At 39.2% G+C, this 13879-nt stretch overlaps 2 protein-coding genes across 2 annotated transcripts in view; both read left to right on the top strand.

The window, feature by feature from the left end:
• The first annotated feature begins 271 nt into the window (after positions 1-271).
• dnaaf6 (dynein axonemal assembly factor 6) lies at positions 272-5175 on the top strand. Its single transcript, XM_030751630.1, has 6 exons — positions 272-636; positions 1147-1213; positions 1312-1417; positions 1619-1715; positions 3403-3488; positions 3723-5175. Exons 1-6 carry the CDS (start codon positions 538-540, stop codon positions 3850-3852), a joined length of 585 nt encoding a protein of 194 aa, XP_030607490.1. The 5' UTR covers positions 272-537; the 3' UTR covers positions 3853-5175.
• A 583-nt stretch (positions 5176-5758) lies between these two features.
• pip4p1a (phosphatidylinositol-4,5-bisphosphate 4-phosphatase 1a) overlaps positions 5759-13879 on the top strand; it is a 32557-nt gene continuing 24436 nt past the window's right edge. The window contains exons 1-2 of the mRNA XM_030752654.1: positions 5759-5991; positions 6891-7084. Coding sequence (XP_030608514.1) covers positions 5874-5991; positions 6891-7084 — 312 coding nt within the window. The 5' untranslated portion in view covers positions 5759-5873. The remainder of the gene's footprint in view (positions 5992-6890; positions 7085-13879) is intronic.

Genomic DNA, 13879 nt, shown 5'->3' with positions numbered 1-13879 from the left:
TTTATTTTAAACATTTTTTTAGATTTTAAGACCAGATTCCTTGCAGTTGTGTTATTTTCCCATAGTTTATAATCCAGATCTTTTTTCAGTGCCTGGTCTTTCTCTTGTTATATCCATTGCATTATGCATTAAGCTTATAGTTGCTTTAAAACTAGAGTCACAGGCGATCATATTAGAAACTTCCTGTCAAGGCTCCCGAGGTCACGACGATCCGCCCAGCAGTGGCGCTGGCCACGTCATTTGTTCGACGTCACTGGTTTCCATGGTAGCCTGAAAGCCTGGCGTCTCCATGGAAACGGAAAGCGTGAACGGTCCAAACCTTGAATGAGCTGCTAAAATCTGTATACTAGCACTAATTTTTCTTTTCTCTCTCTCTCTCTCGCTTTTTTAAATAATTTAGTGGTGTAGTTATAGTTAATCAGGGTTTTTTTTTTTGTTTTTTTTTAACTTGTATCCGCTACGCTTTGTAGCATTGGTTACATTTTAGGGCGTTTAGGGGGAAATAATATATTTTATTTGTTTGTTTTGTTTATCTACATGGATTATCTTGGGGTATCTTCCGCGCAGAGCCTGCGGTCTCTGTCTGCCTTGTTGTGCGCTCAGCAGGACGAAGAGGAGGAAGATGAGGACTGTACAGTAAGAGCTACATGTCTCAGTTTTCCCTTGTTCTGTTTAGCATGTCACATAAGTTTTGGTATGCCAAATAAATTAGCGAGACAAAGACAGGAAAGCCTTGCTTTATACGCTGTTAAAATTAGCATTCCTACCTGCATTCCTTGGAAATTGTTGCCTCTTCACGTATTGGGACAAGTGAAGGTTTAAATCCTGTGCATACTGCCAAAGGCAGGATAATCAAACAACACAGAATTAACCCCGTTTAAAAACAATTATTCAATAAAAATATAAATTGTATTTGATTTTCCTTAGAGTTCATTCACTTTTTCATATGTCTGTTTATTTATCAATCATAAAAATGAATTCATAATTGCCAATTTTATGTGTATCAGCTCAAGTGTTTGCTTGTAAGAATATGTCAAACAGCAAACAATTTCTATGGAATTTATTTATTTATTCCACATCACTGTATTTGAACTCAATAAATATTAAATCAAAAATTTTTCCCCTCACTAACATTTATGTCCACAGGATACAAAAGCATGCGCACATCTGGGTCCTGGACACATCGGTCCCCAACCCAAAAAAGAAAAACAAGGTAACATTTCTTAAATATAAACCCTCCAAAAATATTGATCCAAATGTACATACTGATTCTACATCTGTTTTTCTCTCTTTCTGTGTCTGTTTATTTAGTGTCGACTGCATGCATGAAGAAGAACAGCAAAGATATCTGGTGTGAGGAAGAGGTGGCTGAGGGCTCACAGTATGATGATCTGGCTGACCCACGTCCACAACCTGAGTAAGACTGCAGGGCAGAAAGAGACACACAGCAGAAGGGGATATAAAAAAGGCATCAAACATTTAGAGCTTCAAAAGAGCCCTCATACTTCTTCAAGCTCTGTCTGTGTCAGGGTTTAATCTCCCGTTTAAAGTAATGTCAGATGGTATTTACTATGTGTGGTTTCTGTGTGTGTGCTTTGTTGATAACCTCTGTGTGCAGGTATGAAATAATCCTGAAGCAGAGTGTGGGGACAGAGGATCTCTTCTTGGGTATGAGCAGAAAGGACCCGTCCTCCATGTGCTGTGAAGCCATGCTGGTAACTTACCGAGTGTCACAAGATTTTTTGTTAACGCTTCTCTCAGTGTACTTTTTTTGATACAAAAATGAAACGCACAAGGTTGTGATCAGGAGCAGCAAGGAATTTAAAATCAGGCGTGACTCTCCCATTAAATTTTGGCTGCTTTCCGATAATTCATTTTAAGATGTAGTTAGTTTTAGACTAAAGAGACAGTTTAAACATGGTAAGGAGCACAAGGAAGGCAGATTAATCCTATGGCTGAGTAGGCAAATATGCATAAACATTATTTGTGTTTATCATTCCTGTATTGTTTACTTTATCCATGACAGATATTCAAAAATGTTCTCAAATGTTTGTGTAAATATTAAACTATTAGGTATTATATATTCCAGTATGTTGGCGCCATTTTAACACCAAACTACAGATGAACTGGTGACTGTAATCTAAACAAACATCTTGTTTACAGATATGCAAAAACTAGAACCACTGCTCAGTTTCATCATCAGTAATATGCATTGTCATGACCACTCTCAGTGGCCATGAGTACTATTTACTGAGCTTGTGGCTCAGTGTTAAGCAGTGGTGCTAGTGTGGGTCATTATGCAAGTGCACCATTTGTAAGGTTGGCGAAACCTGCAGTCAGCTGTGACTAAAGAAGCCACTTGGATAAGTGATGAAATGTTTCTGCCACTGAAATCCAGATGAACAGAATCCCCTTTCTGGGATTTCCTTCCCTGGATCAAGGCATGTGAAAAAATATTTTGAATACTAGCAAAAGCCTGCTCTGTGGGTGGTTTTTGCCAGGCCTGCAGCTTTGCTTTGCTCTTTTATTAAAACAGAAATATTTATCATCTTATTTATTTTATCTTCATTATATTATTGTATACAGTCAGATGGCAAAAACAGCTGTTCATAAACACCAAACAAATTATGTAATTACATATATTTCTTATTCTTCTCCTTTGCAAGCTAATTAATTACAACACTTTCCAGTTACCCAAAAGTGGCACTGCACTAAAAATTGTTTAGCAAAAGATATTTACTCACAGTGTCGTACACGTGCATGTGGTGTGGCTGTTTGTTTTGACATCAGCTACAACACATTTTATATATATATATATATATATATATATATATATATATATATATATATATATATATATATATATATATATATATATATATATACTCACATTTACTTTTTCAGATATGTCAAAGTGAGATTCCTAATTCTGGAAAATTACCAACAGATTACAATAATTACAGAGCCAAATTGTCTATTTCATCTATTTCAGGGGTCATAAATGACAAATAAATAAATAATGACACAACTTTCTATCATCCTTGCCACACCAATGAGCCAATACCTGTAGGGGGGAAAAAAAGCTTTAAAAAGTTGTGGGAAAAGCTGATGGACAAGTTCAAAGTAGGAGACAGTGATGAAAATACCACAGCAGCACATGAAAATATATCATAAGTGACCTCACTCAGTCATTTGAAGGTTACAGTAAGTTTGACTGGAAGGAAGAAAACATCAGTACTTTTCCAGCATTAGTGTTTGTTTAGTGTTTTTTTTTTACTTTAAACTTAGCAAGTGAAGTGACATAAAATGGTCAAAAGAGGAAATGTGTTCCCTTTTTAAATAAAAGATTAAAATGTGAAAAGTGTAGAATATTAACGCTGCTAACTTTTCACCCTCTCTTAGGTGAAAATCAAACTACCAGACACTAAAGCAACAGATGTGGTCCTGGATGTAAAAGAAAAGTTCCTTGATCTACGGACGCCGAAATAGTAAGAGATCCTTTGAAAATGTTCTCTTTCATTTTTAATTCCTTCGGGACTGCGAGGCAGCGCTTTAGACCAGAAGCGCCCTGTTTTAGATATTTCCTTTTAATCAAAAGTGCATGCCATGATCTGAGCTTTGATTGCTTTATCACACGTCTCTTAGTATCTTTCTCTGTCAGACACACTGCCTCCCCTGGGTGCTCCTCGTCTCTTTAACCTGCCTTTCCCATCCTTTTTTAGCAAACTGGGGCTCCATCTCCCTGATCCGGTGCACAAACATGAGGGCAAGGCCCAGTTCTTCAGTGAGAGGGAGGAACTGGAGGTGACTCTACTACTGAAGCGACCCATGGATTTTATCAATATGCAGTGAAAAAGATGACAACAGTACACATGTATTCAGACAGTTATGCTTATACAAACGGACTCATCAAGGATTAAAAACAGAAATGATCGGCATAAACTCGACATTTTTCTGTGAGTTTTATGAGTTCCTGCTATTGTTTGTGTCATCACAGATTCTACAAGTATTAAAATAAGGATTTCTAGTAAAATCTTGTCATCTTTTGAATTGTTCTGGAAACAATTCACCATAACACTACTACCAAAGGTGTAACATCCAGCAGGGGAGCTGGGCCCCTGCTCTGCATTACACTTGTCATAGTTCTGGGTCCTTTTTTTTGTGTGCTTACTTTTTGTATTGTGTTTAGTTTATTTTCCTGGAATCTTGTGTCGTGTTTCCATTTTGTCACATTTTGGGTTCATCTGTGTGTCGAGTCCGCATGGGTATCATGTTTGTCTGACTTCCTGTTTTATTTTGATAGTCTTCTGGTCCCTGTGCATTGTGCTCTGCTTTGCTTTGTCATCAGTGTTATTTGGTTCACCTGTGTTCCGAGCTGTTTCCACTGATCTCATCAGCCCTCTTGTATTCAAGTCCTGTGTGTCCTCTGCTTGTTGTCATGTCCTCATTGATTTCTCTGTGCTGTGTGCCTTCAGTACAAGTACTGTTCTCAAGTGTGTTTTCTAGTTTATTCTGCTGGCTCTGGTTCTGTCTTGTGTTCCAGCAGTAAAGCTGAGTTTTTTGAGTTTACACACTGCCTCTCGAGTCCTGTGTTGGGGTCCTAAATCCTGCCTGTCACAGCGGTACATGACAACACTGGGTGCTCATATTCACAAGATTGCAGTAAAATGGACACATTAAAAAAGTTTCACTATATACTTAAGTCATGATTCTATTTTGTGGACCTAAGCCTAACCAGTTTTAAGCAGTATACATTTTCCTAACGAACTGAATATAGCTGCAAATATTTACTCAGGTCAACTGTGCAACAATTTGTTTTTCAAACAAGAGAAAGAAGTGAAGAGAGCAGGGTGAGTATAACACCAGGACTGTGGATTTGAGCAGTGTTGTCGGTGACTTTGCTGAGCACAAGACCTGAAATATTACATTCCGATGGGTGGGTAGTTTGTGTTTTTGTAGAGGACTGAAACAGTATTACCACTCATACTGTAATATGTGTGTGTGATATATTGTGAAGCTGGTGCATTGGAAATGATTGCTGAATAAGGAATTCGATAAATGAGTGTGCATGTGATACGGTGACCCCTGCAGTCAGTCTGTGAGTCCTTGTGGTTAGTGGGCTTCTCTCTTTTGTTCCTTTCTCACAGATATAACAGCTGCTTATATGTCCAAATCTGTTTTGGGCTTGTGGTACCCAAGTTGAAGAAGATGGTGTGGGTTTATTGCATAAGCTTAAATAAATATGTCCATTCCTCCGACCACTGAATGTGGTTGTTGTCTGTGATGCTGATCAAAAGCTGGAATGATACTATTGATATTGCTGATTATATGCTATTATTTTTGTACATATGGTGTGTGTTAGAGCCTATCAAAGAGATACTAATACTGCTACTACTAATAATAATTTCTTATATAGAAAGACCCTCGGCAAGTTTTCATCATGCAGTCTTTGGGAAGTTTCAAATCTAATTTGTTGTTCCTTACAAACTTAGTTTAATTATTAATTGTTCATTCATTCTCCTCGTTTCAAGTCAAGATGTCTGAATTTAGGACTCGGTTTTAAAAAAAAAACGTATACAGGGGTATTCACAAACTTTACCGTGCTCAAAAAATGTATCTTAGTATTTAAGTAATCAGTTACCATCCTTCCATTGATGACTGAAGATGTTACTGTGATAACTGGTGGTAAATAATTCCCATGTAACTTTCCTGAGCAGTGCCACACCCCCGGGCGTCGTTACCGCAGCAGCGGCGGTCTTGGTGGTGGTGTGATCATGTGACGCCTGCATTTCCGACACAACAATACAACACCGTATCGGACTGCAATCTCACTCCGCTTTCTCCCCCCCTACACCCCACGCCTCGCTCTCGGTATGGCGGACGGCGAGAGGTCCCCGTTATTATCAGATCTGGGCGATGGTGCTCTCGGCAGCGGTAACGGCGGGGTGTCTCCCGGTGCGGGGCCGTACGGTGTGCCCAACAAACCACCGAGTGAGTATCCATGGTGCTCTCTCTCCTCCACCCTCAGTTAGCCTAGCTTATATTAGCCTCTTCTTTCTTCTAGCTTAGCTATCACACCAAGACGGAGTCACCCTGGTGTGACTCTGTGTGGGCAGTGTGTGATTGTAAAGCTGCAGGGCATTTACTGATTTAATAAAATAATCAGTTTTACAATAACGGAGGGAAGCATAGGAGGGAATCAGCGCTGGGCTCATTGGCTAACCTAGCTTCACAGCTAGCGCTGCTTAGCACCGGCAAACCCTCCCCAAAGCTTCAGATTTGCAGCTCAGTAACATTATTATAAGTCTATATTTTATTTACGGTTTTTAACACAAATTAGTTGATATAATTCAACAGTTTAAGGGAACCTGTTTTATTCACAAGCTAGATAACTGTATCGCTTGGCTAGCATAGGAGAAACACCTGATTTGATTGACATATGAGAAAGCCATTATGGAGGCTGCCGAGGGATGCTGCAAAGGAGCGCGATGACCAATGAGCGTTCACAGAGAAAGGGACTAATGTGGCTGGATGTATTAATTGAGAGGTTACTTGCAGTAAAACTAAAGCTGCATGTTGCACATGACTTCTAGATGAAACTGAGCCGTTTTCTCACAGGCTGTGATTTAACTGTGTCTTTCACACATACCCAGCCTCATTTGTTGAACCTAACCCCGCTCAGCATTCCAGGAGTGTTTTTCTTCTAAAGCTCTTTTCTGCTGAACTCCAGACCAAATCTTATTATCTTGTTTATAATAAGCGGTTACTTGTCATGGGAATTGAGGCTTTTTCCTGCTCATTGAGTAGCCCTTGTGACTGTGTCCCTTCACCAGTCCTTACTACTGTTGTATTTATCGCTCTTCTTCCCCTTCGTCTCTCTCTTTGTTCAGGTTTCCCTCCATTCCCCAGCCCCACTCAGCCATCGGTGCTCCTGGGGGAGGACCCCCCGCCCTATTCCCCTCTCACTTCACCAGAGAGTGGCAGTGCCCCAGTTATCAGCTGCAGGGTGTGTCAGAGCCTCATCTCTGTGGAGGGCAAGATCCACCAACACGTGGTGAAGTGTGGGGTTTGCAATGAAGCTACGGTAGGTTCGTTTCCAGAGGAATCTGTAGACCCGTGTGTGCCGCTCGCTGCCTGCTTTAGGTTACTTTATCTGTCCCCAAAGGAACAAATGCTACAATTTGTTCACCTGAGTGATGGCTGCGGGAACAGAGCTATTTGTTTTACACTTGTTCAGATAGAAGAAACTGAACCTCACTAAGAATCAAGAATCAAACTATTTGAATATGTATTATGTCACCTTTCCTGCCCCTTTTCAGGGAGTTTTGTATTTTTTAAAAGAAGTTTTTTCAGCACAAGCCACAACTGTTGAACTAGCCCATGTTTGTAATTGAATTGTTAACATGAACTGTTTTACAGGTATAAAAACTGCCTGAAAGTGTTGGTACAACAAAAGAACTTTAAAAATATGGGTTGGGTATGAATGCCTTGTGATTCACATGGTGCTACTGTGCGTGCAGGCAGTGTTGTTGGGCTTTCAGACACTGCGTCCTCACACCTGATCCTTCAGAATATTACTGTAAAAACTAATGCAGTGTGATGCAGTGCTGGACAATATGAGCAAAAAACTGTTTTATGGTGATTCAATTGTATGTTATAGTATTAATATTATTTTATTAATAATATTTTTGTGTATGTGAGCCATTATATAGGTTTAAGGTGGCTTATTCTCTTCCGGGATTATATAAAGTATAAAAAAAATTATATAAAGAACAAAAAATAATCCGTCAGTAATTTTTTTTTAGGTTATTTATAGAAAAAAAAGGATATTGTGCTCATAAATATACATTGATTCGCGTGTAATTACCTCTTCCAACAAATTGATGCGTTCTCATAAACGTATAATTAATCCATTAAAAATACATAGCAGCAGATACCGGTTTGTAGAAGCCACCATGTTCCCCACTATATTTGAACACAGTGGCCGCGAAGGATGTGTCCCTTTTATGTTTTATTGTTGGAGAAGGGCTTCCGTTCACCAAAGAAGGCAAAACGTGATAGAAAAAGACCACAGGACCAGCATCTTAACAAAATGTCATCAGCTTCCACCTCATTTCCTGAACTGAAGTCAGGGCTCTAACACACAGAAACATGTTTAACCATGCTTATTCATTCCCAATATTGTCGCCATTACTTATTGTATGCAGATTAGACATGCGACCCTCTCGTCTCCGGACAGCTGACAAGCTGGCTAAACAACAGCAGCTATAATAATAAATAAGCTAACATTAGCCAGCTAATATTGGGCTTGAATGTCCTAAAAATCATGCTTTCCCTCTGATAAACAGTCTGATTACATTCTCACATCATATGATTTTGTTCACTAAGTCTCAGAGTCCAAAAAGAAAACCCTTCAAAGACAGTTTAAGTAGCAGGGGCAAAACTAGCAATGCTTACCAAAGCAAAAGTTCAGGATATTATCAACAGCTCACTTCAATATCGCTGTCATCAGTCAGAAGTGAGCTTCACTGACCCATCGACCTGTATCGGACTGCTTTCACAAAGTTTACTCTTCCAGAGTAAATAAAGGTGGATGCTTCTCACCCGACATTTACAGCTTAGGCAAACAGTGGACTGACAGCCTACACAACAGAGAAAAACTCCGGGGCAGATCCAGGCCGGAGTCACTTTGGTGACTTGGTATATTCAACAGATTTTTTTCGAGGTTATTCCGAGGTTAAAAACGTGAATTCCGCAAAATATTTAATTGATTGTATCTGTTGCTAAGAGAAGAGCTGCAAAGCTTTGGAGGAATCTCCATTTGGGTTTAGTATTTCTGTTGTCAGGAATAACACCAGTTAGTCTGTAGTAACATGATATCTTTGAATCACTTGGCTGTAGCTCTGTCTGGAGGAGCTGTTTGAGCCCTGCCCCGAGTGAAAGTCCAGCTCAGAAGCAACCTTAGTCAGAAATCAAAGCCAAATGGATCTTTAAAAAAACCAATATCTCCAAACAGCAGACACAGCTGCTCATGGTCGCTAGTTAGTTATTAAGTTTTCTTCGTCCTCCGTCAGTCCTTATCATTCTTGACTATACTGGCAGAGCCCCTCCCAGCTGTTAACAGACTGTTATTCCTTCTGGCTATCTTGCATTACCCAGCATGCTGCCCAGCTGTATAATTTTGTAAATGGCCAGTTAATAGTGTTAGAAATAGTTTATGCTTCTGTCAGTAGGGTGTACAGTTAATATAGGTCCCCTCTCAATATGTTATTGTACAGTCTAATATAAATTATTTAAATCACTTGAAGATGGCAGTCTACAATTCCAAAACGTATCTTGCCTTTATGTCAGTATGATTAAGGTGGATGTAATTTTCTTGTTTTTGCTCTGAGCCATGAAAATTTCAAAGCATCTCTTTTCAGAATCAGCATCCTCATTACTCCGGATAATCCCCAGTTTGCAGTGAGGTCACTAATGGTTCCTATAATCCTTGTGAAAATACTGTAATGAAACACATTTCAGCCTGCTGTGGATAGCAATCACACACCATTAAGCATTTATAAATTACATCATACGCTTTTTGTGTCCCAATCGCCGCACACCAAGTTAGATTTGCAGGAAATCAGCTGAGTAGTCTCAGCAAAAACAACAAAAAAAAAAATTGCTATTCCAGGACATGATTACTTCCATCTGGCGTGATTTGGGTTGTCCAAAACGTAATAATTTGATTTGGTCAGGTGAGCGCCATCTCATTGAGAGTGCAGTCCTGTGATTGCACAAGTTCAAATGAGATTCTTCTCATTGCAGAAGAGACGCGGGGAGAAAGGAGCTGGACAAAAAGTATTTAACAACCTGAGACGTCATGAGACATAAAGCAAATTCAGTTAAATATGATGTGACACAGCTGCATTTTCATGAAAACTTTTAATGAAAATTCACACCAGGGTACAATTAAAAGAATGTACGCGTATTACTTAGTTTTGTTTTTTCCTCACACAAGATTGTCGAATAGCAGAAAGTTTGTGCGTTCAAGATGTGTGTCACGGCTCTTTAATATATTGAGGGGTAAAAATATTTCCGCAAAAGATATACCGCTGTATCTTTAATTATAGCCTTCTATATCATGCCCCTTCTTCTTTCTCCTCTGTCCTCCAGATGCATGTTAGGAACTGAGTCGTCCAAGATGGTGCACAGAAAATAATTTCCAGGTCAAAGGCTGAACGACTGTGGAGATGAGGGGACAAAAATGAAAGAAATTATGAGACCACTTTTAAGGGAAATGGAGCTTTGTACCATTTCCCATTAGCATTCAGATAAGTGTTAATAGGGTATAAGCCTCTAATACTCATAAATTAAAAAATAAATAAATAAATAAATGAATAATTTATTCATTAACAGTTAGTTCCATTAGAGCGGGGTGGGCAATTAATTTTCCCAAGGAGCAACTCCACAACAGTCTGTGACCCACCCCTGCATTAGAGCCTGATCACTATTTTGCTATCAGGTTCTTATGTGACAAACTTTTATACAGGGGGGAAAAAAAGATGTTTGGTGTTATCAGTTTGTCCAGCAGAGCGCACTGCAACACCACTGTTTACAATACTCAGGACTGTCTGCAGCACATGTAGCAGGGTATGCAGTGTGGCGTGACCGGATCCTAACAAAATAAATGTGGGACAAAGGTTATGCTCATGTGGGGCACGTTACTAATAATACTGCTAAAAAAACAAGACACTGATCACTGGATCATCAGTTATTTTATTTTTTATTTTTTTACTCATTTTCCATTTGTTTTCTAGTCAAATGTGGCTTTTATGTTCATTGAAAGTTATTTTTGTCTTTGGACTGCGGGAGGAAACCGGAGTACCCGGAGAAAACCCACGCAGACACGGGGAGAACATGCAAACTCCACACGGAAAGACCCCGGCCAGTGGGGTTGGGCTAATTGGTGATTCTAAATTGCCCATAAGTGTGAGTGTGTCTCCCTGTGTTAGCCCTGTGACAGGCTGGGACCTGTACAGGGTGTAGCCCTATGACAACTGGGATAGGCTCCAGCCCCCCACAACCCTGAACGGGATAAGCGGAAGAGGATGGATGGAAAGTTTTTTTTTTTTTTTTTATTGTTTGTGAGGCATAAAGAGGCTTTAAGTAATTTGTTTTAGTCACATAAATCAGCATTTGATCCAGAAATAACTATCATATGGGCATTTGGTCTGAATATGGTTAAGTCAAAGAGTCTGTGTTACCTGACTGTACAATCTGTGCAGTTAGTTTTGGCCACTTGTTGCACAAAATGTACTTTAAGCTTGTTAAAAATCATAGTCCTTTGGTGAAAGGCTAGAACCTCTTTGGTGGGCGTCACAAATTTATATACAAGAAAACCTCTTATTTGTACAGTCTGTGTTTAATCTTGTCCGTTAAATTGTGCTCAATTTTGAAGAGTTTTTACTCAGTTTTTTTTTCTTTCTCTTTTCCTCTTCTGTGAAAGACTGGCGAATTAGTCGCCAAGAACATCTAATATCTATAAACATGAAGAGAGTGGCTGATGAATCTGAATTGTTTTTAATTCTGAAAATCATCAAAGGCCCCAAATGACCCATAATAGCTGAGCTCTAGTTTCCAGCCTTGTTTAGCGTGAATGCTGATGGAAAAAGGAGTCGAGGTTCACCATCAAACATTGTGAAATGCTCCACAAACAAAACTAATAACTCTAAATGGAGCTTGACATTGTTTGGAAGCTGGTGTCATTATGCTAATGCTGTAATTACACAGGTATTGCAAATAATTTAGCAATAATACACTGAAGTTCTTCATCTGCCGCCACTAGCTAAAGACTGGTCACGTGTGCAGTAAACAGATGCTCAACTTAACTCACTGGTCTGACCGCAGAAAAAGATCCCTATGATTCGGGGAATTTGACAGTCGTGCTGATGATAACACGGCGTGTAATTTCTACAGCCATAACTGCCAGATTCACAGGTTGGTGGGGCTCCACAAGTGTGCTTCACTAGCCATGCAAATCTGTGTGCAGATGGAAGAAGAGATATGAAATATGTCCAGATGTACCAGTGAGCCTAACGAGGAATTTACAGATGGAGACAACATATGCAGATATGCAGAAATATGTCCGAGGTGTGAGGATATCCTGTTTTCCGCCACCTCGTGAAACATGCAGAACATTTACACTGACATCGACCTGAGTGTGCAAAAGTGCTTTATTACAGATGGCTCAAATCCAAAGAGATGCAGAGGAACACGGACAAGAGGCAAAATGTCAGACAGCCGTTATTTAAGTACATATGTGTAGTTTACAGAATGTTTTAGTGTTAATTTGACTCATGAGCCCTGCTTTCATTTGACAGCAGTCGTGGGTTGACAATCAGTAACAGTAATTGCAAGTAAGCAATATTAATTGTTATTTTACTGCCACAGATTTGCATTTAAAAATAGTTTTTTTTTTAATCACAGTTAATGGTGTTAATCATGAGGAAGTCTCCTGGGAGTGAGGACGTAGCTGATAAAGCAGAAATTATTATAGATTGAGATGTCACGTGCAGAGTTGCATGATTTATTGTCTCGCCAAAGACGAGGTTAGTTTCCTGTAACTGCACATTATTTTGTTTAAGCTGATGTTTTATGTTATAAAATGGGCTGAATAATAGAAACATCTACAACTGTGATATTACGCAGTTAAACAGGAACAGCCTTTTTTTAATCTCCTGAACAGAAACTGAGCATTGTAACAGAATTTAATTAAGCTTTTGTACTGGGCTGCATTAGAGGAAATAAATGTTAACACTGAAATATAGTTTTACAAAAGTAACTTTAATTCAGGAACTGGCTAACCCACTGTATAATGATCACTCCTAATATTAGTTTTCACTTGAGTGGAGATAAGCACTTCATTCCTCTGGGCATTGCAAGTGAAATTGAAAATGGATCAGGAAACGAACAAGACTCAATATGATCTGGTTAGCCAGAGTTTAATGATGTAGTAGCAAGAAGCATCAGCACCACACACACACACGTGTACACGATGGTGTGTATTGTGATGATTCCAGCACTGCTTGGGCAGGTTGCCTATGCAAATTAATTAATGGATGCATAAGTATATTTGGCAACTCATTTTTAAAAATTTTTTGTTTCATTTTTTTTCATCCCTTCAAGTGATGCATTGACAGTCCCCTCTTGCTCTTATTTTGAAACTTCCCAAAGGTCTAAGTGTGTGCTACACTGGATGAAACGCGCTTGTTGGAGCAGGCATGAGGGCCACCCCAAAACTATTTAATTCTAGACTTCAACAGCTTTTTATTACTATTAGTATTCAGTGGGTTGAGTGATATTTATATCGCAGTATTTCAATTTGTGATAATATTTCTGACAAAATGGGGGAAAAAAATACTGAAACATTTTATCAGCGCTTGGAGACAGCTGCATTTAAAAGTGTAAGGAAATGGAGCGCATTTTCCATCCTTCTTTTCTAATGAGCTGCTGTCACTGATGACACACTTCCTAATTTTAACTGTGAATCAGGGTTATTATAGTTAACGAAAACGAACGAAATAACGAAAACTGAAATTGAAAAAACATTGTCGTTAACTGAAATAAATAAAAACTATAATTAAAAGGAAAAAACGATAACTAATTAAAACTGAATTGTGAGTTTACAAAACTAACTAAAACTAACTGAAATTATCGATAAACTGACTTTCATTTTAAGCCTTGTGGATTGATATGAAATCATTGTTTCCGCTCTCGGAGTTTAAGCTGGGAGCGCCACAGGACAACTGTGTGAGTGCGCATGTGCGTGCGCTCACCGCGCTGGTCCGCAAAGTAATTGCTGCGGTCTGCCGAGAAAGCGGCAGAGTCCCGTATGGAG

The sequence above is a fragment of the Archocentrus centrarchus genome, chromosome 17 (genome assembly GCF_007364275.1).
Source record: "Archocentrus centrarchus isolate MPI-CPG fArcCen1 chromosome 17, fArcCen1, whole genome shotgun sequence".
NCBI classification, from domain to species: Eukaryota; Metazoa; Chordata; class Actinopteri; order Cichliformes; family Cichlidae; genus Archocentrus; species Archocentrus centrarchus.
Note: the sequence above shows the minus strand (reverse complement) of the source record. Positions and strands in the feature narration are given on the sequence as shown.